Source organism: Rhodnius prolixus, unplaced genomic scaffold (assembly GCF_049639745.1).
Source record: "Rhodnius prolixus isolate KJV_2025 unplaced genomic scaffold, Rpr scaffold_7, whole genome shotgun sequence".
In the NCBI taxonomy this organism is placed as follows: domain Eukaryota; kingdom Metazoa; phylum Arthropoda; class Insecta; order Hemiptera; family Reduviidae; genus Rhodnius; species Rhodnius prolixus.
This window is the reverse complement of record NW_027411582.1, coordinates 12,512,816-12,540,728: the sequence shown is the minus strand read 5'-3', so window position 1 is coordinate 12,540,728 and position 27,913 is coordinate 12,512,816. Positions and strand designations below refer to the sequence as shown.

Sequence of the window (27,913 nt, the reverse complement as noted above, 5' to 3'; positions counted from 1 at the left end):
CTAACTAAGTAAACCAAGAAATAGCGAAAGGGCACATTTCCCTGACTCCCTTATCAAATCACAAGAATTTCTGTCATGGCAATCATTGGCTTCGGATCACAGCGGGACGTTGAGAAGACACTACATATTCTCCTACATCAAGAGACTTGTTACGACCACTCTATTAATTGCTCAGAAGAGTTCAAATGTCACAAAAGTTCGTCTATTAGCTATTAAAAAGTGAGACTTTAAGGAGGGAATTAATATATAAATTATTAATAGGTTGATTTATTAATGATAAACCAAATAAAAATAAAACCAATGTCAAACAATAGTGTATACATAAATTTCGTATATAAATGTATAAAAATGTTCACAAAATTTTTTTATTGTCATTCAAATGTTTTAAATGCAATAAGTTTGGTTCAGTACCTTCATTTTTAATATACAAAGATTATTATATAGACTAAATTAATCTTAGCAGCGATGTAATATCTTTGATCCAGCAGTGTTTTACATTTTTAAATATACGTATAATTATACAATTGAATACAATAGCAATGTGGACATGTTTAATATATATAGATGTTTTTATATACACATTAAACATACGCTGAAAACGTTGAAACGTTGAAAATCTTTCTAAATTATTAAAAACCTGACCCTAATTTAAAAAAAAACAAGCACTTTCCCTAAAAAACTACAGAATTTACTATTAAAAATCAGACCATTAAGATAAAGTTCATTCATATTGGATTTAATCGAAAATTAAATTCCTTTAAAGTTTTTTAATTTTTATAATGCTGATGTTGTTTGTATCCAATTTCTTACCCATTAAAGTGAAAACTTTTCGTCTGGTTTATAACATTTTTGGAAATAGGTGTTAGCACTTTATCATATATTTATTAATATATATTTATACATAATACATTTAATACTTATATTTAAAAAGGGCCATTAAATGAAGATCCTGAAATTGTAAATAGATTTTATTAAATTTACCACATGTACTAACAAAAATTCTGTTTATGAGATTCATCCTATATGATTGAAAATTATTATTATTTTTTTTTTAAACGAGAGAAAAAGAAGAGAAAGTACTAGTAACGAATTAAAATAAGAGTTATAAACGCCATCTAGACGCTTATGACCAATTTGTCAATGAGCTAGAGGGAAGAAAAATGATAAAAAAAAATAAATGCCATCTGCTTGTCCGTTAAGAATTTGATGAATCATCGCTTTTTGCTCTAATCATCTTTTCTTATCATAACTAAAAATGTATTTCTCAAGTGTATAAAAAAATTATCAATTATTAAAAAAAAAAAATCTAAGAATACTTACTTAAATTGAATTGTAAGACCTGCGGTGAATCATATTATCAGAGCATTTATACGGTAGCATTATTCCAGCCAATAAAACATCGGAAAGCTGTTTCAATCCAGAGATACATGGTGTCAATACACTTACAATCACATAAGGAACAAAACAGAATGAAGCAATCCACCAAGATAATACTACTAATATTATTAACCAGAAAAATGCATTCAATACATTTCCATCAGACATGTTCTTCTCTTTAGACACGGCTAAAATTAATAAAGATGAATTAGTTGTAGTGTATAACAATATGATGATGTAGATACTTTTAAAATAACGAATGAATAAATAATGTGTTAAAACTATTAAAATTTACTCACTGCAAACTTGTAGGAAATAGAATTATTCAAAACCTTACAAACTTGTGTAATACTGAAAGATGTAACAGGAATTAAATACTGAATTAAGCTCTTACCGGCTGTGAAAAAAAACCTAGAACTATAAAGTGATTCGCCCACTTTCCAAATGGACTGTGTGAAACTGTAAACAAGAGCGTGCTCAGATTACATAACATTCTACTCTTCATAACTGGTAAACGGAACTCATTAGAGTGGTGGTACATTTATTTTATTTTTATTTACACTCTCAATGAAAACAAGTGACAATGCCACTAGAAAACAAAAATTCTAATGAATGCATTGTAATGAAATAATATCATATCCAAAAATAGATACTACTTTACGTTCATAACGTATTATTTCCTGGTCGTAAATCCTAAAAGTTGATATGACTCTTATATCTCGGAACTGACACACAGTTTTTATTCTCAAAGTTTTAGTATCGTAATTGACTTGCTCATAATAAGTAAATAAGTATCGTAATAATGTCAAAATTACTATGTCGAGTTTAGACCGGAAATATCCGTTTTATAGAAAGTTGTTTTTGAAACTGGTGTGTTTAAAAATGGAGTGAACAAACCGCAGTAAGCAATTTTTTTTTTTAAATATATTTTTTCGAAGATTACTCCAATGATTTCTTTTCAATTTTTTGTCCTTATTGCAATAGTGTTGGCTAGATTAATTTAAGAAATGTTTCAAAGACAATTTAATTAAGGAAACTCTTGGGAGAGAGGGTTGGCATCTACTCTTTTTAATGAACTGTTTCGGTGCAGGTCCAGGCTCGAGTTTAATCTAATAAAGGAACATTACACTTCTACACAAAATTCGTTTTGGTATTTTGAGTACGTCAAAACGGTACTATTTATAACCAAGTCGAGAACTGTTGTAAAAGAATGACATTAAATGTTCACACACTCTTTCCTTTAGTTTCAGTATTGCTGTAGGGAGAAACTTACGTTTTATCTGTCTGGGTATTGAACTGCATTCTTTGAAGGATGGTATAAATTTCCAACTCAAAATCTGTTCTGCATCTTGTAAAAGCTTAAAGTTCTGAAAACGTGGATGTCAATCAGAACAAAGGAACTGAGGTTAGTAAAAAAGATACTGAAAAATTATTTTTGAAGAAGTCACGAGGCAGGAGAGATTAGTGACAATTGCTGTTGTAGCCAGGAATAATTTACATGTCCTTCCTTTGTTGAAGTTTTATGCAAAAATCCAATCGAAATTTAGTAAAACTGCAATTTTTTGTGTATTTCTTTTTTATGTTTATGCAAATTCATTTATATACATAATTAAATGCAGCTTGTACTTTTTTTAGTGCAATACACAAACAAAATTTAAAAGGAAATCAAATATATCGGTTAAAATAAATAGAATGAATAAAACAAGAAGTATTTGAAATAATCATATATTAATTCAAGACTGCTATATGTATATATATACAAGAAAGTTTAAAAAACATATCGAAACAAAAAATTGACATTTTTGTTTTGACTTAATTTTTTTAATTAAAATTGTTACACATTAAAAACAATATTGTACTTCTTAAATATATGGTGCAATGGAGATTTTTTTGGGGGTGGGGAAAAACTGCTTAATAACTATTGGGAAAGTAGATCAAATACAAACACGACTTTTTACTTTAAAGCTGAGTAACTTGTTGGAAGGACCTATTCCCATAGTTACTAACAATGAAACTGTTTTAGCGCTCAAAAAATGTATTTTGTTTAAATATAAATTGTTTATTGCTGCAATGGTTTTCATACCTTACCGAAGAACTAAAGAGATGAGAATTAGTAGTTCAAAAAGGTTGAGAAGGAGACTGTCCAATGCTCGTAGATTATGGACGAAGACGGGCGACCAAGAGGGGACTACAAGAAAAGCTGTGGAAATAAAGAATCGGATCAAATATTGTAAAAGGAAACAAAGGAGACACTAATCGAACGAATAAGAGGAACAATTAATTATATTATTATTATATTCATTTATTGACTAAGGTCAGTAGAAAATATCAGAAGCGTGAGTGAGAGGGGAACAGCAAATCTAATAATACAGAATATGTTAAGGAAGTGATTCGAATATGACAATAAACCATTTTTGATTAAAATCTATATATTACATAGAAATCTTGGAACAATTTTAACCGATAGCTTAGTAAAACGTTCACATTAAGACTTTCTATTTATTCTGAAAAAAAGATCATGAAAGAATAAAAGTTCATGCAATTAGCCCGTAAAAAGGGATGGATAATAGGGCAATTTATGTAATTCTAATTTATCTATTTAATAGATCTAATATGAGTTAACCTGCTCCTTGTGTAAGGACAAAATAGGGTTTTTTGTACGAAATAGATCGAAATACTAAAATTAAAGCAAGAAATTAGCCGAGATATCACAGGTATTATCCTGACACCATCTAACCACTATTTAAAACATTATCTAAACACGAAATTCAAAAACAACGAATATTGGATTATATTATGTACATCAACAGTGACTTTAATGAGCATAGTTGTTAATATTTGATCCACTTTCACAATTTAAAATCCAAATAACAAAATTTGCGCTGAAACATAAAATTTGCGGCAAACTTTTTATTGCAATTTTGCCAAATTTGGAAAAAAAAAAAATTTATACGTATATATATTACAAATTATATATTTTATTTACAAATATTCTATATTTCAAATATACAAATGTAACCCAAAACACTTTACTTTATTGAATTCTTCAGGAATACAAAAAAGTAAACATGTCTATAATTAAATTTAAAATTAATTAAAAAAAAAAGAAAAAAGAAAGAAAAATTAATTATATTTACAAATATGAAAAAATAATTTAAGTTTTGAATCTAAGCTTTTTCTTTCTATATACAATTATTATTTTTGCTTTTTTTCCCCAACAAATATTTATTACACTAAAAACTTCTTTTTATTTTTATGTGAATGTAAAGTTTTTTGACGCGATTTTTAATAACAATTTTCAGGGTGCGTCTGCCGTTCTTATCCTAAAAAAATAAAAATAAAAAATTAAAATAATGAACGCCTTAATAAATTAAAATTGTAGATATAATTCCATTTAATATTAATTTTTGAAAAAATTAACTTTTTGAAATTATTACTTGTCCAATTCTAAAGCAGCATACTGTTCTTCGTCAACTTCTGTAACCATCAAATTACCGTCTGGTAACAATAATACAACTCTCCTTGGACCACCTGAAAATTTTGTTTTTTGTTTTTTAACAGTATGTGAGACGGAACTGGGGTTTACCCACGTTCTAATCCAAACTCATGACCAGTACCCGAACCTGCCCTCCAAGGAGCAATTTATATACAAGTTTAAAGAAATAAGTATTCTTTTTTGTAAACCGCTAGCAATTAAATATTGCAGATTAATTATTAAGAAGGTTGGGTAACATAATTTAATTGATTCATTAAAAAAAATTAGAATATCCAACCGAAATATTCTAGTTCTCAATGATACTACTAACTTTAAACAAAAAATCCTTGTTTAATGTCTAATTATTATAATGTTCGCTGAAACAAAGTGTTTTTATAATAGATTGACTTACCTCCAGGAGCAGGTTCACCAGCCTCCACTAACTGGGCCACAACTTGCCCATCGTCACCATCTCCATCTTGGATGCCAACAACCATTTGTCCGGCCTCTTCAGCTTCTTTAACATACATTTCCGAAGCAGTGGTTGCATTGGCTCCAGTTGCAGCGGCTACCTATTGTAGAAATTTGATGTTGCTTTACTGCCATTTTATTATTACTATAAATAAATTATTATTTATTGGATAAATTATTATTTTTCCTGCATACCTGTCTAAAAGGCTGTACAAAGGAATCCGCTGCAGCTGCAGCAGTCCCATCATCCTCAAACGTACTTGGATCAAGCGTTAATACGGCATCACCATCTTCTCCTTGTATGTACACAGTTACCTGACCATCCTCGCCTTGTTGCGCCATAAGTGTTTGATTTAACTCCGTCCTGCTAACCTATGAATTTGTTTTAAAAACTTAGTCTTTCATGAATTTAAATACTTCATCAGACCTATATTCTTAAATGTTAGTAAAATCGATCTATATCAGTATTTATAGATAAAAATAATTAATTTATCCAAGGAAATTTTGGGAAACTTTATGTTTTTAATTTGAAATGACCTGATACAGTTCAAAAATTTCGAAATGTAATGGCGTGATACATTTAAACATCTTGCAACAATAAGCGTATTTATTAACGTTGTTTCTCCAGTCGGAATACAGAAAGAAAATGGTATAGGAAAATGTGTTTCCTACATCAATACAGAGATGCAATGAAGTAGGATAAAGTTAAGTACACAAGGGAGTCGATTAGTATTCAGTAAGCTACAATTGCGGCACTGAATCTTGTACTGCATTAAAAATCTGATCTCCAGGTAGTTTAAAGTTTTTGGTAAGTTAGCGGAAGTGAGTTTTCGAAGTGCGGATAGCCATTTGACTCGCACTCCATGTTGTTATTAATTAATGCCAAATCATTCTGCATTTAACAGTAGCATTAGAGTGAGTCGACTGAAATTAGAAGACTTAGCTGAAAAAACTCTTTTAAATGAGTCCCGGTTTCTTTGCACGCATGGCTATGAAACGGCTGATCGTTTGAACATATCGAAGCTATGCGATCTCAACGTGATATGCTTACATCATGTAGTTCCAACAGAAAAAAAAAATTGATGCAGCGGGGAAAAAAATATACATATTGATTTACACTTAGGAGGTGTTGGAAACAAAAAAAGATATAGAAGTAGCTAATGGATACTTTAGCGCAACCGATACTTTCAAACTTGCCCTTCAGAAGATAGAAGGCTTGCTTTCCAGTTAAGGAACTGGAAAATATATCACCGATTTTATCATATCACATCAGGAACCTTAACCTACTGCAAAAAATACTAAATTATTACGTATCGTACCTTGTAAATCATACCATCATCTCCTGTGATGGTAACTAAATCATCGTTATCATTTTCTTCTTCAATATCTGGAAGAACTTTTTTTGGTGAAACCATGACAGATCCCATAGCTCTGAAAAAAAAATTACATAAATTAATTATCAAATAACATAAAATACAAAGTAAACAAATCAGAAATGAAAGATCTTTTCTAAGATGATGTCTTTGGCTAATCTGCACGCCCCCCCCCAAAAAAAAAAAAAAAAAAAAAAAAAAAAAAAAAAAAAAAAAAATGTCTTGATCTTATATCTCATAAATTTTGTTCAGGTTTAGATTTTTACTGAAAGTTAGTTGCTTTCCTTAAAATGGCAATAATTAAAAAAATAATAATTTAAAAGAAAAACGATCGGCCATCAGCAAGACGGAATACGAAAACTTGTATGAAAAAGTTAAGAGGTTCAAAATACTGGTCAGGTAATATTCTTCAAATTAGGAATTTCAACAGCTCATCTAATTTCCGTAATTACATTTTTGACAGGATCATACTAAAGTGACGAATTCAAGGAAAACCAAACCACCTCCCTAAAGCCCTAAATTAAAAAAAAAGTTAATAACGCATCGTCTTTAGCGCAGCCCAAAATATAATCTTAAGGTTGAGCATTTACAAACATTTTTAAACTGCTTTTAATAAATGCTGGACATGTTACATAGACAGTTCTTACAGATGATACCAGTTAAAAAGGCTGAATACAGTCTCGATTAGTTTGTTTTATTAATTTCTACACTAAAGAAATATCTCGAAGTGCATAATCAGCTAAATTTCACTCAACCTCTTAATGACTTCATTTGGTTAACATTTGAGAATTTAACAATAAAATGTTAACCGCTAATGTTAAATGTTTTTTTAAAATAAAATTTTTGATTTTACAGCATTCGTTTTTTGAGTGTAATGTTTGAAATGGAAAGTTTTGATTTGAACCAAATAGTAATAAATGACTATACTTGATGTTTAGTAAAAGGTACATAATACCTGTCCGTTCTTATAAATTAACCTCTATGTAACCTTTCAATGTACTATGGTAACTGAATAATATTGTAGACATTCCTAAAACCTTTTTAATTCAGCTTTCAGACTAATGATGAACCCCTATTTTTTCGAAACGAAAAAATTGGAAATTAATAAAATAAATCATCCGAGACAATACTGTATTCAAGCTTTCTAACTGAAATGGTTGATAATTTGCATTTAAAGCACTAATTATTAATATATCTAATTTTTTTCAAAATTAATTTATTATTAAAAAATATTAACCCAGGTTTAAGTGTTTTCTTGATTAATGCTTCTTTCGATGTTGCTACATCTTGCTGTTGAGTTTTTACATTAGCTTCTTTAGAAAGAATTGTCTCATCCTAAAATATGAGAAAACGAGATAAAAATATTAATTTCTCAATTTGGTCAAAAATAATTGAAGATATACCAATCTACTTATTGATATGAAATTACCTTTTCTATTTCTGTTTTTATGATAACTTGTTCCGATTTTGTTGTTGTTTGAGATTGTGGTGTTGGCGAAGGCGGTGGTGAAGGTTCTGGAGTTTTTTCACCTTCCGCTTTCAATAGAACCTTCCCAGTTTCTGGACAAAGTGTCAAAGGTCTGGGCGGACTATCTGGTTCCAATGGTGGCAAGTCTTAAAAAAAAAAAAATTAATAATCAGATTTAAAACAAAATAATTCTTGATTATAAAGAGAAAAAAATCTATTGTGATTAAACGAACTTTCTTTCTCTATAACTCTCAAAAGGTAAATTCTAAATTTTCTTTCTCCTAAAAACTCTCCTTGTTTTTAAACTTCGGACTTTTTAATACGAATTAATAAGATTCCATGAATCACTGCAATAAAACTGTTTTTTTTTTTTTTTCAGAAGTGTGATGCCCAGTTTCATAGAAAAATTCTTAAAATAATTTTCATGCAATAAATGCGTGAAACATTCCTTCGCATGATAATATAACAAACTCTTGTAAATCTCCATGTGCATTCTTCGAAATCTGACCTTACCATTTTTTCCAATTTCGCATCTAAATGCACGCTTTAAATGCTTTAAAATCTAAAAGGAATATTACTTTTCTTTGATACGCTTTCTTCAGTTTATTAAAAAGGAACTTAGTATTCTTGGAATGGAAATAAAAATCTACCCAAAAAATATGCCCTTCATCAATCAATATACAATAGATTTATTCCTATATTTTAACGTAAATTCTAACGATTGAAAATCGATAAATATAAAGTAATCGATAAAAATGGAAGTATGGTTTTATAGAAGAGATTTTTGTTTTTTTTTGTGGGGGATTTCCTTAACAACTGCTAAAACGATTTTCTTTAAAGTTGAAATACAAACGTAAACAATCACGTTTTTTCTTTCTTGTTATCTGATTTCAGAGAAATGCTCACCAACTGGGAAGTCATCAGGTTCGCCAAGATCTGAGGCTGGTGAAGGAGGCTGACTAAAATCTGGCATATCATTATCCATACTAGGTTTATTTTTATTTAATTCTAAATCTGAAAATATGTTAAAATTGTATAATTTATATTTATTTATTAATAATTAAAAATTGATATGATTTGTGTATTAAACAAAAATCACAAACCTGCATTTGCAGCTCTTGCTAAAATACCGCCACCGCCGCCTCCTCGTCCTCCTCGATATCCGCCTCTTGAAAATCCTCCTCTACTTGTATTGGTGACTTTAGGGCCCAATACTCGCCTTTCAATTTCCTATGATAAAAGTGGTTTGTTACATACGTTTTGTAAAGTTAGATAAAATTAATTAAAATAAAATTCTACTGGAAATACAATATAATCTTTGAATAAAAAGGTTTTAACTCTGGCAATTTTATTGCCCTTGAAGTCAACTTTGAACAAAAAAAAAAAACAATTTATCAATAGGAATATTAAAAACCTTTTATAATATTCTTTTCGCAGAATCTACCGAATTTCTACCATTACATAAGAATCAGTTACTTTTTAAGAAATGTGCCCTCTAACAACTTCTTGCAAAAAATAAAATAAATAAAAAATTATTGAGTTGAATGTTAAGGATCTTCTACATTCATTTTTGGAGAAGAGGAAGCTTTCTTACAAGCTTACCAGTTCTCTAACATCATTTGCAAATCTGATTTCTTGCTAACATTTACGTCTTTTAATTCTGTCACATTTCTTTTAACATAACTTTTTCCGACTTTCAACCAATACAGGTTAAAAGATTAATAGATCACTCTGAAGCTGATTCAAATTATTCTATTTTCACAGAGAGCTTAAGGTTTGCATTAATTCTAATTCTGTGTTTTACAGATTAAAATTGAGTGAGGTTTACCTTCACATAATTCCTACTTTCTCGTCTGTTTTGTATTGCAGAATTTTTTTCTACTTTTTCAACACTATTAACTACTAAATAGTCACATAAGCGATCTTCAAATAGGTACTGACAGTCAAAACTCATTGGAACTCATAGACCATATAAATTTGAACAGCTAGAGTGTAAGCCACTTGAGAGTATGGAGATTTGGTAAGGGAACAAAAGACAAGCTTAGCATGGTGAAAACTTATGCTGAAATTCGTGGATATATTTAAGTAACAGATTGATCAAGAAGGAATCCAAAAAGAAATATGCATCACAGGTAGATTTCTACACTGAATTTAATATGTACTACATTTGTTAACAAATGGAGAACACTCAAAGCCCAAAGGGATTTTTTTTTTAAAATCAATCAAAACCAGATTAAGATTTTACTAAAAAGAGTGGTTGGACTATCTGCACGTTAAGATTAATTCACGGCCTGAGACAATTTAATTTATATAATGTAGATTCCGAAGAACAAATCATTATGAAATGTAAAAAATATCAGCTAGAGATAACAGGTTTATGGCTCTAACTTCACTGGAAATTAACCTACTTAATTACAGATATTTAGTGAAATCTAAAGATATAAAATTTGTTTCGAATAATTAAATTTTCAACTTATACAAATGTACAAAAGAGTGTAGGTAAACTTATTACTTTTCTACTTCAATTTTCAACTGATGAAACTGGCTCTGATTTGTAAGCTAATTACAAAACATAAATCAATAAAGTAATAAAAACTAAATGATTCAGGAGTATACTTACGTTATCTTGTCTAATAGGTAATCTCGGCGGCCTTCCTGGGTGGTTTATTGTTATGTTACTTCTAGATGAGCCACTGTGAATTAATCTATCGAATGAAAGAATAATCAATAGTAAATGGAAATAATCGATAGTAAATAGAAATTTCAAGCTAAACTTTTTTATTGGATCAAACTTTTGAAATCATTAAGTAAATATTGTCAAATTATTAATAAAATAATTTTAAATTCTTTCAAAGTTCGCTGATTTTTCATCGGGCTTAACCATGAACTACCAAATTAGGTATCGTGGACAGGGCGGAAGCACTTACTTTCTGTTAACATTTTTTTCACACTTACAAGTTCACGATCATAACACTAAATCCGCTAATGAAATACCAATCCTCCCCTTAAATAAGTTGTTCATCATATAAAGCTTTGTAAAAATAATGATCAAGATTACCTGGTACTTGGATGGTTAATCCTTATGTTGGACTGAGGTCTAGGAGGGCGGCCAGGACCTTTCACAATATTCTGCGGTGAAGCAGCAACTTGCGGCCTACCAGGAACATCCACTCCTGAGACTTGATTCTTCCTCATTACTCCAGACCTGTTTTTAACATTTGATCTAAAATTTGTTGCGATTTGAAGAATGCGATTTTTGCTCCTTCATATTCTAGGATTTTTGCAATAAATTTGACATTGCTTTTAGATCATGATTTTTTTATTTGTCTTATTAATTTCCAAACGATTTTTGTAATAAGAATAAGAACCTAACCATCTAGGAGTTCTTTTTTAAATTTTTAACTAATAATTTAAGGAAATTAAATTAACTTCCCTTTCAATCCTTCAATTCGTTAACTCTCATTCAGAACACTCCCGACTAACCCTCCTCGCAGTCTCTAGTACCGTTGGCTCGTTACCATTTAACTGCATAATCTCGATCGTTCAAGATTGGTTGACAGCTGCTGATTAACTAATGGATACCAACTCTTGTTTGGTCTCCATTCGGTTACTAAGCTAATGCGAGAACGTGTGAGTATTTTGTATATAAAAATGTATTACCTCTAATTATAGGTATTAAAAAAGAACAAAAAGGCAAATTTATAAAATAACATGACGAAGAGAACATATGTTACTATTAAGGGAAAAAATCTACTGGCGGTCGAAATGTTTGTAACCGAATAATAAAAAAACAAGGCAAAGAAAAGCCAAATAAGAATTTAAAAGCAACATACAAATTTATTTTACTAAGAGAAATTAAAATCCAAAACCAATTTTGGTGATCTTTTAGCTTCTTAAAGATGAAACCCAATTTTATAAAAAAAATTGTTTTATAAACCAGATTATTCCATAATGTCATTTCTTATAACTTGCCTAGGAGTTGCGCCAGCTTGTTGTCTAACCATAACTACACTTCCGGATCCTGATTGTTTTGTTGCTGGTGGTAACGAAGAAGGAGGTACTTCTCTGACTGGTACACCTTGTTTTAAGGATAATGCCTTAGATGGAGACACAGAATCTAATTTGATAATACCAGATTTATTGGACATTATGTACACTCCTGATGATAGATTCGGCACCTGAGCAGGATCTACTTTAACCACACCTTTGGCATTAGCAACTAATACCTGCAAATTTAAAAAATAATTTATGTGAAAAGAAAGAAAAAGAATATTAACAAAACTATAACAGTTATTACGTATTTTTCATACCTGTTGATTGGCAGGGCTTAATGTTGAAGTCGTACTCTTGACTAAAGGTCTTCTTAACAGATCTAAGGGTGATTTCTTCGCTGTTTCTGCTTCATCACCATCAGATTCTAGCCCAAGAGCAACAGCTAGATTATCACCAGCAGCAGCCCCATTAGCTACTCGCGTTCTATTTGGATTAGCCGGACGTCCCCGACCTGGACGTTTTATTATACCGCTGGTGCCATCTAACAAAAAAAAAAAAAAAAAAACACATCCTGTTGATAATCCTGTCGATTGAGGCAAACTGTATCAAGGGACAATAACTTTATTTCAATGAATTTATTTAAGGAAGGCAATGGCACCAATATCATTTTCAATATATATAAAAGGAAAAATAGAAACAATGTGCGTGCCAATCGTTCATTCACTGCTAAAACTTCAAGAAAGAATGTCGACAGACACAATTAATGTTCGGCAAAATGTGTGAGACAGAAAGTAAACTAGAAGTATTTCTGACATTTGAACAAGCTGCCAAATATAAATAATTAAAAAAAAAAACATGAGTTGGAAACAAGTTTAAAATTTAAATTTCAAGTACAAAGCTTAAATAATTAATAAATAAATTTTGTTAGTGACACCATCTAAAGCATCTTTGTATTCTTTAGCTGCACATATCTAAAATTCAGCAAAATATAAAGTTATCGTCTTAGAATCAGCAACTGTAATATGTTAATTAGATCAAGGTAAGTTGATCATATTTTAACAAGTTTCTCAGCTATTTTAACTCAGCATGTTGCAAATCAATATAGCGAAGATATATATAACTACAATAAAATTGATGATCTTTTTTTTTAAGAACTACAAGATATATTTATCCGTCCTTAATGGAATTAGCAAAATTATCTTGTTTGGAGATCAAAAAATTGAACTATTAAGTTGGCAACACTATCAACTGAAATATTTCACTTTCAGGAAGTATAAGGGAAGAACAATGTGCAGAAAGTGACAAAACGAGTACCTTAGAATATGTTTGTGGCTTAATATTTAAAAGGCGTTTGCAGTTAAATTAAATGTTCGGTTTGGAATATTGGAAACAATAAGATCTTTGCAAATAAAAATTAACTCCTAGCAAGCACAACATCTAAAAATAAACATATATAACAACTTTCCAAAATTTCTTTCATTTTCTTGTAAAGTGATATTTGATATTGTAATCAAATGATTTGGTAAACTTTTCTTAAAACTAGCATAACAATGATAAATCTTACTTTTAGAATATACTATTCTCCCTCCTAAACTGTCTTCACTGTCAGTTTCTTTTTCAAGTTTAATCCTCTTCAAATATGGATCATCTTCTTCATCGGAATCAGATCCTGGCATCCTTCTTTTCACTGAAATTTTTTTTGCACAAGTTGGTATATCAAAAATGTTTGTATAGATGGAGGGGGAGGAATATATTTATGAAATTATTTAATAATAATAATAATAATAACTTTCCAGAATACTTTGAAATATATAGATGATATATAGATGGCCGTATCCTATTTATAAGAAATGCTAGAAATCAAGAGACAGCATTTGACGAGTGGGTAGAATACTTTGAAATATATAGATGATATATAGATGGCCGTATCCTATTTATAAGAAATGCTAGAAATCAAGAGACAGCATTTGACGAGTGGGTAGACGTATTCCATTTTAAGAAGGCCCCCAAATTTAATAAGTTTATTTTCGATAAAGATGTGCTCAAGTACTTCAAAGTTCAATTTAAATTTCGCTCTGTTAACGTGTGTTTTCGGAGTGGCCAGGAATTTAGCAGGAGATGGATCTCACTTCCATAAACGTGGCAGAGAACAAATAGTGGCACATGTGATCAGTAATAGTCCTCCAATGTGCTCGCGTTGATTACATAGCACTAAAGGATGAAGCATACTATTGATGAAACTGAAATACTAGAAGAGCAGCAAAGGTTTTTGAGAGGTTGTGATAGTAAAGCAAGTTAGTTCTACTGAAGCTGGGGAAGGAAATTATTGATAACTCGTTGGCTAATGTTAGTCATCAAGCCTTCCTCAATAAGTACCATTGATAATTGATAAGTAATCTGAGTCAATCAAATCAATGCAATAGTGCAAACCCGCTGATTTTTGTATAAGTACAGAAATTAATGGCATCTCTCTCTACAGATCAAACGAAAAAACCCAAATTGCAGATTAAGAAAAATTATATAATTCTCTACTAATCATAAGAAGACAAAAGAGATTTATTACTGCAATTGAGGACAATCTTGATTCTGACTCTTAATAGATTTTGAACTTTAAATAATAGATGATTTAAAATACAAGTACGAATCAAACCATTTTCTATTTCACTTATAATTTTAAATGTTTTTAATAAATATGAAATATGGAACCAAATGATACAAACTATCAAAAAACTCGATGGAAATCAGCAAATTTCACTCACTTTTTAAACTTTTAAAGTTATGTCCATGAAATTTTTTAAAAATCGACACTTTCAGTATGTACTTTCAAGAATCAATTTGAAGAGATGTACTCTTTAAGAAAGTTAACAAGAGTCCTATTAAATTATTTAAATAAAAAAGGAAAAAGAAATAAAATTAGCGAAAATTTATAGATTACTTACAAGATTCCAATTCATTGTCATCTGGTTTAATTGATCCGCACCATTGTTTTACTTGACTTAAAGCTTTCTGTTTACTATACCTAATTGGTCTCCTAAAATTAACAGTTTACCTACATTAATTGTGAATTTTATTCAATTAATCAAAATAAAAAGAAGAAAAAAGAAATAAAACTATTTTCAAAAAATTTACCCAAATGAATTTAAGCCACTTGGTCCTGCTTGATTCATACCGTGTTCGTTCTTTCTAGCTAATGGTTTTGATTTATTTACTGATTGTTTCGATAAATTTTCTTCAAAAGCCTTTAATAAATGTTGACAAGCTTCTAAATTTTCTGCTGGCTCCCAAGTGTTTTGTTCCCTATATCACAAAATAAATATTTCTTTGTATTCAAAACTACAAAAAACTTTTTCAAATAAAAACCCCAATATGAATTATTATATACAAAAATCTGTATTTGAAATATTTCGTGTAAAACGAGATAACATGAATAGCAAAACATTTTTATACACCGGGAAGTTAAAAAAAAAACTTCAAATTAAAACATCAGCACACGTGATTTTTTGTTTTAAAATATGTATCATATGTTTTTTTAAATGAAATAATTATTCATACAGGTTAACTTTTTTTTGCAATTTTAAATACTTACGATGGATACCCTTCCCATTTTAGTAGATATTCGTATTGTTTTTTTCTTGGATTAAATCTCCTCGAAACTATCTTTTCTACTACAAATTCCTCTTCTTGAAAAGAACTTTCTCCATCCTTTGTCTATAATCAAGAAAAACATTGTCTTTTGGCTTTCAGTAAGAACTTCTTTCAGCTCAAAAAGTTGATCTTTTGAAATGTTTTTTGTTTTTTATCAGAAAGATACTTTACACATATAAATAAATGAAATTAAGAAGGATGTCGATTGTTCTTCTTTACAACTAATGTCATAATAATTGACATAATTAATTTAAATGTAGCTTAAATATTTCTAGGGGGAATCTCGACAATTTGATTTATGTTAAAAGTTTTTTAAAAATACATCATAAAAATAAAAAATTTCAACGTCAAAATAAATATATCTTTTACACAAATGAACACTTGGCAAGAAATAACGAGAAAAATTACTGAAATATTAAGTTAAAAAATCATTTTTCACTTTACTATTCCTTTAAAAAAAAAAAAAAAAAAAAAAAAAACATATTTTATAACATTAAGCTTATAATTTTAATTAACAAAAAGTATTATACAAATTTATTAAATACTATCTTTATTAAATCAGCAATTTATGGATTTTCTGAAAATAATAAATTGATTAATAGTTAAATACAAAATTATCAAACTTATTTAATTTTTATTTTTTTAAGAAAAACATTTTACAACCAATTTTTACAACTGCACTTATCGGGCTGAAAAAACTGTTTACTTAAGCCTTTTTTAAATTTAATTTTTAATGAATTCTTACTACCAAAACGTTTTTAAGAGATTAAATTGCAGTCTGCTTTTGTGATAATACGTGATTTATTTGCTGATTTATTTGCTTTAGTTATTTAGTTGCTTCGTTCAGTCTAAAGATGCATACATAGTTCATGTATTATGTCAATAAAAAATCTGACAAGAATGCCGATTGTAAACCATAATTTCATTATTGATTTATCATGATTCATTTTTATTTCATTATTAATTAGTAATTTCTGAGCACTGCCGTCTTAAACATGCTGAGACAATATAACCAGTATACAATATTTTCAACAAGGAGAGACATATCATTTACGTTAATACCTAAAATAACAAAAAAAAAAGAAAAGATATTCTTGGGTATAACATCCCTATAGGAATATCTAACACCCTATCTGTACATAGAACTACCTGTTGCCGAAATAGTTTTTTTTTTCACTTTTCTTCATAAATAAGTAAAAGAAAATCAAAGATAACCTACAGAGACCCCGATTCTAAATTTGGTTGCATACTTTAAATGAAATAGGGACAATAACCTATTTATGATTTTTTCCCAATTTAATTTAATATAACAAATTGCTTTTTTAAATAATAAAAATAAAATTAAAAAATAATATTAATATATAATTCACTTTTTTCTTTTTTCTTGATTTGACCACCCGTGTCTCATGCTCATTTTTCAAAATTTGCTCTTTCTTCCTAAAATTGTACCGCCTTGGGTTCTCCAATAATTTCATTTCACATAATTGAGTGGCATCCGCGATTTCTCCTTTCTGTTGAACACTCGAATTTGATTTAATTTTTGTTTGTTTTGTTTAAAAGTAAAAGTTGTATTTAATGTACTAATTTTTTTTTTTCTTACTGCTACAAGAAAAAAAATATTGAACAGAGAATTTTAAAATAGTGCTTGACGGGATGTTGTTTGTAGTACCAACATTAAACAAAATTTTTACTTCGACAAAATCTTAATATCATTATTTATTGAAGCTGTTAAAATTTTCATTAAAAATCCGTTTTTATTTAAACTATAAGTGGGGGCATTATTATTTCTCAGAACTATACTAGAAGTTAATGAATAATAGAATACAGTTGATAGTTTAGAACTATGTAACAGCTTGTGACTAGTTTCAGAATGCTTTAACGATGCTATGCACCCAACTACCTGTTTTTGTTTTATGCTTTTTGTAAGCGATTTACACGTATCTGATTTGTGTTTTACTGGTACCTCCTCTCATGTTGCAATTTTAGACGATCAACCCTTATTACAATAGTCAATAGTTTTAATTATTCTTGGAAATCTGATTGTATGGTGTAGGTCTTAAAAGTTAATCTTTCTCTACATGCCAAACTTTTCGACACGAAGTCGAAGTGCAAGAAGGAGTAAATAGAAAAAAAAACTCAGATTTCAGTACTTAAATGGAGTAACTACTACTCGCACCACTCCACTTGCTGGTTGACTACCTGGCTGAACAAATTGATTTAAAATAAGCCAAAATGTTAATAGATAAATAACATCGTGTATTTACCACAATTTCAATGTCCTTATCCTGAGAGCTATCTCCGTCTTCAAGTTGGTTTCGTATATTCTCAATTTCATCATATTCTAAAAATAAAATTAAAAACTGTTTAAAAATACTATACACTCTCGAGATTCAGTATTCTACTTCTTGATTGTTAAATATTGAATTTTTGGGATTTAGAGTCCCAGATTAGGCCATGTTTCAATGTCGATCAATAATATGTATTATTTGACATCATTATTATCACACCCCACACAATGACGCTCCAAAAAGGAACAATAAATTTGGTGAAATATTAGTTCATTTATTCACTTATTACAAAACCTGGATGGCCAAAAATTTTTTTTTAACTCGTACACTTCTAGTTGAATTACTCAAAATTTGGGAAGAAGTGATCATTAAAAAAAAACCAAGCACTGCTACAGTACTATTAAACTTTATGTATTTATTCATTTATGTTCACATCTAATAACTTACTGTAATAGAAAATAAGCTATTTATTATTTAAAAGTTCTTAGTTTTATGTTGCTTTTTAAAAGTCTGTTTTCTACCATATCAAAAAGTGGTTATTAATACCCCCCAAAAAATTCAACATAATGCAAAATCATTTGAATATAACAGAGGGAAAGAATTGCTGTTTAGAATATTCTTTTTATCTTTCAATTTTGACGCTAGTAAATATAAACATTATGATGTAAGTTTTATGGGTATGACACGTGGACTTTCCAAACCGTTTTTCTGAATAAAAGGATATTTTCTTAAAACGTGCTTTTGGTGAATTTCCTTATAGTATTTTGTTATTTTTGTTTATTTTTTTCAAGAGTACTCTTTACTTACTATTAAATTAAAAATTATTTACAAAATACTTTTATTCACTTCTTCTTGATTGCCTTTAATGTTAAAAAGTAAATTTTAAATTCTTTAAATTTTAAAAAATAAATACAGTTGGCTGAAATTTATTATGTTATTATTTCCAATAATAAATTTATAATTTTAACTGGGATACCCATTCAATTTCTTAATCATCCTTAAGTAATAAAATCTTAAAAGGACTTTTTCATTGTATCAAACTCTTTAAGAAATATACATATATGTATATAGTTTAACATACTTTTTTTATTAATTGTAGCGGGTGGTCTAATTTCTTTTATTTCACCATGATGATCCCTGTGGACCAACTTCCTCATTACAACCGGCTTCCTTTCGTCATCTAACAGAAAACAATCCTAATTCAAACAATTGTTTAACATTGGCAAAATGTCGTATGTAACTAAAATGGAGCTTACCTTCTGATAAATCAAGCGAATCTCCTTTATCACCTTTTCTAAGCTACAAATAGATACAAATTATGTGCGTAATTTTAACCCAATAGAAAAAAAAAATAATAATAATCTCTAGGAGAGCGTCAAATAATATTTTTTTACCTTTAAAGAATTATCTATTGTTTTATTGAAACCAAAATTGCTGAAGTTCATGACAGTCTCTCCGGCTGCCACCCAAGCATTTCTTATTCTCTCTGGCATTTTGCACCATTTTTGGTACAACTTCCATGCACTTTCCTCAATAGGAAGGCCTTCTGGAACAAACAAATGGTCAAGAATGTGTACTGCATTATTTATAATCACAAATAAAGCAGGGATATTTTTTTCGGTAAAATTTTATTTTTACCATTCATTTCATTAAATTACTGAGGGGATCTGAGATGATTTCTAAAGTAAATAAATGTCATAAAATGAGAATTTAGCAACATTTTATTACAGCATCTCAAAGAAAAAGAAAAATTACTTTTTTTCTCAATTGTTAATCAGACAATATTATTATTAGTAGATTCTACTTTGTTTTTTTTTTGTTTTTTTTAATATCATCAGACGGCTATAAAAATAATTATTTGGTCAAATGCTTTCTGTTAGTTTTATATGAATAAGCGATTTTACGGATTAAAACACTTTTTTAAAAAAAAAATGAATACTAAGAGATAGATGTGTGTTTTTTGCCTAATAAATATTTTCTGATATACAAATATTTTAGAAATAAATGAACAAATATACACGTATAAATCACAGACAGAAACTGTAGTTACAAATTTCTGATAATGAATTCTCTTCTTTACTTGGATCCATAGATCAATCCTAACTTTTATAATCCCCTTATTTTTCAAGAAAAACCTAATCTTTAAAACGATATAGTTAGAATATCAGGTTTATTTCAAGCTGTTTTTCAGAATAGTTACAAATTCTCAGAAGCTTACCCAATAAAACACCTATCATTTCCGATATGCAGATTTTCATCAGTATTGCTGTTCGTCTATGCTTTAAATTTAATAATAAAGAATTGTTAAAATGAGCATCGTTTTGGGGAAACGCTAAAGTTTATAATAAATGTGAGGCTTAGTTTATGCAGATTTAAAAAACCATCAAGAGATTTTGTAAAAATAAAAAAATTCCATACATCAAAATCTCACGTCCTTTAACGAATTTTGACCGAAACGTTAATACCAACAGACAGGAGTACCAAAAAACGGGAAATAAAAAGTCTCAGCTTTCGACTTTTGTTCAGTAACACCTTGTGTAAAAAACATTTTTTTTTTAGAAAACCCAATTTTGAAAATTTGACACGATCGCAATATTCTTTCAAGAAGACAAAGTGAAAAAAAAAATACCAGATGGAGAGCACATTTCCACTTAATGCAACTATTATGCCGAAAGCCAACTATCAAAACGTCTTAGTTTTTTTTTTCAACACATTTTTTAGATTGGGAGACAATGAACATATGTAGCAAACATGTTCAAGTTTAGTTCCAACAATTTAAAAAAAAAAAAATCGTTTTAAGTTACTTTAGTGCCTTACATCTAAAAAGACTTGTTAGAATCTTTGAAAGCATTTCGTTGTTTTTCACGAATTTATAACATTAACGAGAATTAAATGAATTGTTAAAATTCAGAACTAAAAAAGTCATGTTTACATTCATTTTTGTAGAAAAGAACTAATCACTTACGTTTGTTCATTTTAGTCTGTGCATTCTTCCAAAGTAAAAAAGCCCAAACTTGTGGTTTAGTTTCAGCAATATTTCCATGAAAGGCAGATTTACGACGACAAGTAGGCTTATGTTTATTAAAATCTTCAATAAAATGAAACACTGTATGGCAACCACCACAAACAAGGATATCCAGCTCCCTGAGTTCATCCAAAGCAGCTGAAAAGTGATTTATAAATTATTTCACTCTATAAACTTCACTGTGATAAATCTAAGTGTAATAATGGTTGCACTACTAGTAAAATTTTATCCCAACTGAAAATGTAGATTAATTTATATCACTCTACCATCCAATTTACTATTCCTTTATTTATTTTAGAATTTCTTTTTAGAATTCAAAGAACGTGATAAAACTCACCTTTCATATCTTCAATAATGACCTGAGGATTGGTATCGTATAAGTTATCGTCAATATCATTCAACTTCTTATTATTAGTGGTAGTGGTGTCTTTATGATCTAGTAACTTTTCAATTTCCACGGCACTAACTACTTGAGATACCTCTAAATGCGACATATCACTATTTTTCATTTCTTCAACTTCTTTTAACATTTGTTCTTTAACTTCGGTTAAATTAATTTCAGGATCTGATACATTTTTTTCAGTTGGTTCTTCTAGTGGAGGAGGTGGTTCTTCGGATTCATCAGGTTTCGAATTAACTGGTTGATCATCTGGTACTGAGCTTTCAAAAATTCCTGTATCTCCTTCTGGTTGACTGAGAAGCTCTGGGGCTTTTTTAAAAACGGAAAATTAATATTTGGAAGTATAGTAAAATATACTTGTATACACAAGATTTATTTTATTACACTGAAATGATTAGTAAAAATTACATTTTGAACGTAATTTAAGGTTACCTTTTTTAAAAAAAAAAAAACTAACAAAAAAAACGTTTTTTTTAAAAACATAATTTACGTTTAAAAAAAAAAGTCTAAATAAAATAGTTATATTTACCAATATCTGGTTCAGTATCCATTTTTGTTTATTTCCCAACAAACTTCAAAATATCATTAGCAAGAATCTTCCAATACTCCCTAGAAATGAAACTGTTATTCCTCCCCTACTGTAAAAGAAAATAATACGCCTTATCACAAACTTCATTATGATATTAAGTAAAACCAAACTTCAATTCAAAATTTCTAGAATGGTTGCCAACTTTCAATGACTAATACAACTGCAAAGGGCAACCTGACATATTTGCACATATGATTTAACTACTGCGTTGATTTGTAAAATAAACATTAAAACCACTTTAAAAACATATAAGTCAAAATCACAATATAATCAAATTACGATTTTCATATCAACTTTCGTTTACAGTTATCACAAAACATCACAATAAGTCGATTCCCGCTACACACATACATGTCTACCTATTCAGCATAATTTACTTTTTACTATAGTCTCACTAGGGGCACTGAAATTGGATATTACAACTAATAATAATAAAGCATATTTTGTTAAAATGATTTTTCAAAAATGTTTTGTGAATTTTATTTTTACTACGACTCTGATTTATGTAAACATAGAATTAATTTAACCGCCTTATAAACTTACGTTAAAACGAAAAGTTGTTTTCGCAGTATACACAAGTTCTTCGAGTAAAGCAAAATGGACGTCGAAAGCGTCATATCAAACGATGCCAGCGCTGCGCTAAAGCGCACTCTAGGTTTATGTTCGTATTTGCTTAATCGGAAAAGCGGGAAATTTAATACGTCTAAAATTTCACTAGTTCCAGGATCAAAACCAGTTTAAAAACTTGAAAAGCATGTTCAAATAGGACGTACACACTTATTGCGACCAGAAACTTCTTTAATTACATTTTTTAAAAACTGCTTAAATCAAATAAATAAGGAATTGGAAAGAACTTTAAAACAAAAAAATTAAATTGAACTGGAAACTAATTCGCTTACTTTGGGAAGTTAAAATTATTTACCTTAATTTCCTTCCAGGTAACTATCTTGCACAGCAAATATGTTTGTTTTCTCTTCATTAAAATGTTTATAAATAATTAACTCATATAATGTATATTTTTATTTATAAGAGAAATTATTAAAAATTGGCATTCACTAATTAGATTTAGCATTAAATAGGCAATTTTAATAATGTAATACTGAAATTATGAACTTAAATGGTAATTAAAACAATTATTAAAAAACAAACTAAATATTCAATTTACGGTTTCCTTGTTATTTCTGCTTCTGACGATCAACACAAAAACAAATTCGATGATGTTCTTATAATTTATGATTGTAAACATATAAAGCAAATAATAGTATTCATTAATCTATGTAACTTATAGTTTCCCTGGGATTCTAAAGTAAACTAGTAAATTGGAGATTTCAATAAAAAAAAAGATTATATTTTTACGAGTCCACTTTTTAAAGTCGCATTGCTTCAAAAATCACTTTTGTTCTCGAGTTGCTAAACAATAGCTAATCACTTTTTATTTGCACTAACCTTTTTTCTAGAAAGTACCCACAATAAGCCTAAAAAGAGAAAAATGAGGTTACTTGGAAGGTTAAGATCGATACAATAATAACCTTTCCAGGTAGATTCTGAGAAGTAAAAATAATTTGAAACATTTTATTATTTTCTTTAAAAAAAAAAAAGTATCTTCTAGAATGACAGAAGATGGTGAAGATTTTAAAGAATATCGTTGGGAAACAGGTTACGAAAAAACTTGGTTAGTAGATATTTTTCAATTTTATAATTTTCATTAAAACCAAATTTTTACTACTATTCAAACGTGTGCTTTAAAATTTAGGGAAGCAATTCAGGAAGATGAAAAAGGAAATGTGGAAGCTTCAGTACATGAAATTATTCAACGTGCGAAACGTAAAGCGCAGCTAGAAAGAAAAGGCCATACTCGTTTGGGTATGATGAGGCATATGTACATAATTTTAGATGGATCGGAGGCTATGTTGGATCAAGATTTAAAACCAACTCGACAAAGTTGTACCTCTAAGGTGAAGTCTCTGGAATTAATATCATACTTGTAGATTTTTGAATCTGAAATTATAGTTGTGCTAGTAGTGTAATGATCGAAATGGAGATTCTAATCTTTTAGATAATAGCTTTTTTAAAGGCATAATTTGAAGTTTTCCTGTATTTAGTTATTGGGGTAATGACCACAATCGGCATTGAATATCAAACTAAGCTGGATAGTGTTCTGTTGAATCAGACTCTGGCCATCACCGGACAGTTGTTGAGGCCCTTGGTAAAACATTCTATGGGCAGCATTACTTGTGAGCTTCTTCATTGAGTCCTCAGAACTATGATTCAATAAGAAATATCTGGGACTTCTTAAGAGAGGCGAAAAAATTACAAATTATTGTAGATAATTATAAGTTACTTAAGAAAATCTTCTTACCAATTAAGACAATAATCTCAAATATTTATTGCAGTTATTGGAAGAATTTATTGAAGAATTCTTGTATGAAAGCCCTTTAAGTCAATTAGGTTTCATTTTAACCAGAAATAAAAGGGCAGAAAAGGTAATAATTCTCTCTTCTAAATGTTTTCATGAACAGATACTTTTTTCAGAATGATATTCAACTTTTTCTTACACTATGGAAACAAATTTATCACATAAATTGTACAGTTATTTTTAATTATTGAAATGATTATCCGTGGATTTGAGTATTTATACATCTGAAATTTAAATTACAGATGTCAGATCTTACAGGCAATAGTAAAAAGCATTTAGAAGTTCTTAAAGCGAATTATACGCAATCAAGTTGCAGTGGTGAACCATCATTACAAAATGGTCTTGAATTAGCTTTATCTTCGTTGAAACATATGCCAACTCACGCTATTAGAGAAGTATTAATTATTATGGGTAGCCTTACTACCTGTGATCCTGGAGACATCAATACAACCATCCAAGTATGTATAATAAATCAATTATCCAATAAAGATAAAAATAAACTGTCACGTATTTGGAAACTTATGCTTCTTCAACGCTTAATCTGTTTCTTCTAAATATTCAGATTTCTTCCATTTTAGGCTTTGAAAAACTGTGGAATACGAGTTTCCGTAATTGGGATTGGTGCTGAAGTTCGCCTATGCAGACATCTATGTCATAGCACGGGTGGAGTATATTCTGTAGTATTGGACGATTTACATTTTAAACATTTGCTTCATGAACATGTGTTTCCGCCGGCTGCTGCGTCATCAAACGCTTCAGATAATGCTCTCATTAAAATGGGATTTCCTCATCATGGGCCTACAGATGAGAAAACTACCGCTTTGGCAATGTGCATGTGGTACGCTAAATAATTTCCTGTTATTTATTTCTTAAGGGAGCAAAGTACGTGCATTTTTAGGCAATTTTCTTTTAGAAAAATAAATCATATTCTTTACTTCTATGAATCTTAAAGCCCATAAACATATGGTTATTAACAAACATGAAGTGCCAGTGAACAATACATTATAACCTTCATAACAATGCTATGCGGAAAGCTTAAGATGTGAAGGATACAGAATGCAGGAAATTTTGAGAAGGATATGTTTTATTCTTTTGTGCCTGTATGGAATAGAAGGATTTTAGGATACATTGTGGCGGCAGAGTGGATTAAACTGACAGTCTAGGATGGAAAGGAGTTTCAGCCGACAAACTCGTATTATATTAATTACTTACTCGATATTATATGAATCTCAGGACTTTAGAATACCCAAACTGTAGCCCTTTCAGGTAGTAGTTAATATATATTTTTTTATAATCTGGATGGTGAAGTAAGTATTTTGTCTATAGGATGGGGGGGAGCATGTACAACTGCCGAAGCTACTATGTGAAATTGGAGGGTTAGCGTACTTCATAGGGAAAATTTAATAATGGTGATGCGACCTTTGAACGAAACAAAGGTTCAGGAAGACCATATATCGCTGATGAGACGTACGAGAAGCTGTTGAATGAATTCAATTCCAAGTTCTCGGGCACTTATTCCAGAAGTGGTTTCTCTACTGTATTATCCGCTAACTCCAAAATGAATGAAAGGTAAAATAGAATATGTATAACTTTTGCATCATAAAAAGTGCTTCAATGTAGGTGGATTATAATGTTAAGGGCTGAGTTTTATGGAAGTGTAATGCGATACGCTAACGAAAGTAAAGTCGAAATCTTCGAACTATCTGATTACTCTGATGGGTGAAAGTATGCAACCTGTCAGAGATGTTACTAACATGAGGGCTACGCCAGATAAAATCAAAGATCTCAGATTTATGATTGGGATATTGACAAGGTTGCGTCCTCAGTCTTTTTCATTCCCTTAAAATTGTACTACACTCCTTCATTAGCAACATAAAGTAAATATTGAAATAGAATCCTGCAAAGTAGGGCAGCATTTTTGTTAACATTATTAAAAATGCACATACTTTGTTTACCCTTGTAAAAGAAAAAAAAAATTAAATAATGTTTACTCTCATTTTATAGCCATCTTGAAAGTGAGGCCCGTGGTAAGTTAGAAGGCGGCGGCTACCTTTGCCCTCAATGTCGAAGTAAATATTGTGAACTTCCAGTTGAATGTAAAGTTTGTGGTTTGACCTTAGTAAGCGCTCCACACTTAGCAAGATCATACCATCATCTGTTTCCTGTAGGCCCTTTTACGCCTATTCCTGTCGATGTTTCAAAGTGTTGTTTTGCTTGTCGGGTAGACTTCAAGGAAATTGATAAACAGGTAAGTTGTTAACTTGTAATGAATTTTCTAGATATTTATAAATTAAGAGATGTGAGGTTTTATAAATTTCTCATTCATCGATTAAACAGTGGAAATACAAACTTTCTCTTTTCAGTTAAAATGAAGAATAATTTACTCTTTTGTATTTTACTCACTACATAGGCATTTAGATTCAGCGACTATTAAATTCCACAGGCATTATTGGTTTTATTTATTATTTAATCGATATGAAGTATTGAGGCATTAATTAACTGTGGCTCCTCGAAGGTCACAGTTGTCGCGTAAAACCTGACAAAAGAGGAAGTTTTCTCATCCTAGAACGCCATTATCTTCGAAATCGGAATTTTAGCAACTCGAATTCTCTTCGATAATGCTACATATAGGAACTTTAAAATGAAATAGAGGAAAGTCACTATCACCTCTCTCGGTTGTTCTATTAATAATCAAACTGTCCAATATCAATTTCAAATGAACTATTTGCAAGCAGCTATTGAAATTAAATTACTAGTAATTATTGTTTTTTCTTTTTCAGATTTATAAATGTGAAACATGTACTCAAGTTTTCTGTTTAGATTGTGACATGTTTATTCACGATACGCTACACACTTGCCCAGGCTGTGCGACTAACCAAAAAACATTCCAGAATGTAATGGACATGTGAGATATATCACTTTTAGATTTTTTTTTTTTTACTAGTAGAAACTGTTTAATTGTTAAAAGTGGCGTCTTACATTAAAAATGTATTTTATTTTCATTGTAAGAAAACTGAATGTGTAATTTTTATTTATATTTTTATACATATATATTTAAAGAATAAAAAAATCATAAAATGGTTATTAAAATTTAATTTCCTCTTTTTAAATTTTCTTAACAGATTGAAAACTTTTAAGTAAAATTTTTTGTAAGTCCTAATGGTTTTAAATGATTGGGTCCTCTGTTAAAGTTAACAAATTTAAATGAAGTTAGGTTTAAGGACATTAACCAAAACACAGTTCATGAGAAAACAGATATTTTTTTAAAATAATTTCAATCAAATATGCTAGGCCTACCTACATTGTAGTGGCTGATACTCAGGGCTTCATGGACTGTAATGGACAGAGAGTAAGTACATTATAAACTTAGCAACAGGAGAAGGCGCTTTTGGT

At 29.6% G+C, this 27,913-nt stretch overlaps 2 protein-coding genes and 1 long non-coding RNA gene across 10 annotated transcripts; 2 read left to right on the top strand and 1 right to left on the bottom strand.

The window, feature by feature from the left end:
- The first annotated feature begins 1,657 nt into the window (after positions 1-1,657).
- On the top strand, positions 1,658-3,922 carry LOC141447006 (uncharacterized). Of its 2 annotated transcripts, none has more exons than XR_012454061.1 (4): positions 1,658-2,278; positions 2,468-2,536; positions 2,622-2,782; positions 3,013-3,922. It is a non-coding gene; the product is annotated as an uncharacterized lncRNA (long non-coding RNA). The 2 variants fall into 2 exon arrangements; XR_012454062.1 differs by having other exon boundaries at positions 2,468-2,549.
- Chro (chromodomain-containing protein chromator) lies at positions 3,279-24,602 on the bottom strand. Of its 7 annotated transcripts, none has more exons than XM_074114104.1 (26): positions 24,464-24,602; positions 22,045-22,153; positions 21,453-21,824; positions 21,056-21,253; positions 19,485-19,636; positions 19,347-19,389; positions 19,172-19,270; positions 18,067-18,143; positions 17,173-17,313; positions 15,744-15,865; positions 15,287-15,454; positions 15,097-15,188; positions 13,722-13,844; positions 12,475-12,698; positions 12,137-12,390; positions 11,223-11,369; positions 10,785-10,869; positions 9,268-9,394; positions 9,071-9,178; positions 8,126-8,310; positions 7,934-8,031; positions 6,643-6,754; positions 5,519-5,695; positions 5,265-5,424; positions 4,815-4,908; positions 3,279-4,700 (listed from the first exon to the last, which is right to left on the bottom strand). In XM_074114104.1, the coding sequence occupies exons 2-26, from the start codon at positions 22,064-22,066 to the stop codon at positions 4,676-4,678; spliced, it is 3,405 nt and encodes a 1,134-aa protein (XP_073970205.1). In that variant the 5' UTR covers positions 22,067-22,153; positions 24,464-24,602; the 3' UTR covers positions 3,279-4,675. The 7 variants fall into 7 exon arrangements, with proteins under 7 accessions (XP_073970205.1, XP_073970204.1, XP_073970208.1 ...); XM_074114103.1 differs by lacking the exon at positions 24,464-24,602 and adding an exon at positions 23,027-23,220; XM_074114107.1 differs by lacking the exon at positions 24,464-24,602 and adding an exon at positions 22,648-22,771 and having other exon boundaries at positions 4,799-4,908.
- Positions 23,570-27,615, top strand: Ssl1 (general transcription factor IIH subunit 2 Ssl1). The gene is made up of 7 exons (XM_074114117.1): positions 23,570-23,776; positions 23,858-24,059; positions 24,498-24,587; positions 24,763-24,978; positions 25,099-25,358; positions 26,525-26,768; positions 27,301-27,615. Exons 1-7 carry the CDS (start codon positions 23,715-23,717, stop codon positions 27,427-27,429), a joined length of 1,203 nt encoding a protein of 400 aa, XP_073970218.1. The 5' UTR covers positions 23,570-23,714; the 3' UTR covers positions 27,430-27,615.
- The last annotated feature ends 298 nt before the right edge of the window (positions 27,616-27,913 follow it).

Excerpts from the sequence above, each read along its gene's own strand:
- Chro (XM_074114104.1), bottom strand. The coding sequence starts at position 22,066 with ATGGATACTGAACCAGATATTG. Across the intron at positions 18,144-19,171 it reads CGCTACAATTAATAAAAAAA|AATATGATGAAATTGAGAAT; the intron begins GTATGTTAAACT and ends TTTTATTTTTAG. Across the intron at positions 4,909-5,264 it reads TGGTGAACCTGCTCCTGGAG|GTGGTCCAAGGAGAGTTGTA; the intron begins GTAAGTCAATCT and ends CAAAATTTTCAG.
- Ssl1 (XM_074114117.1), top strand. The coding sequence starts at position 23,715 with ATGACAGAAGATGGTGAAGATTTTAAAGAATATCGTTGGGAAACAGGT. Across the intron at positions 24,588-24,762 it reads GAAATAAAAGGGCAGAAAAG|ATGTCAGATCTTACAGGCAA; the intron begins GTAATAATTCTC and ends TTTAAATTACAG. Across the intron at positions 24,979-25,098 it reads ACATCAATACAACCATCCAA|GCTTTGAAAAACTGTGGAAT; the intron begins GTATGTATAATA and ends CTTCCATTTTAG.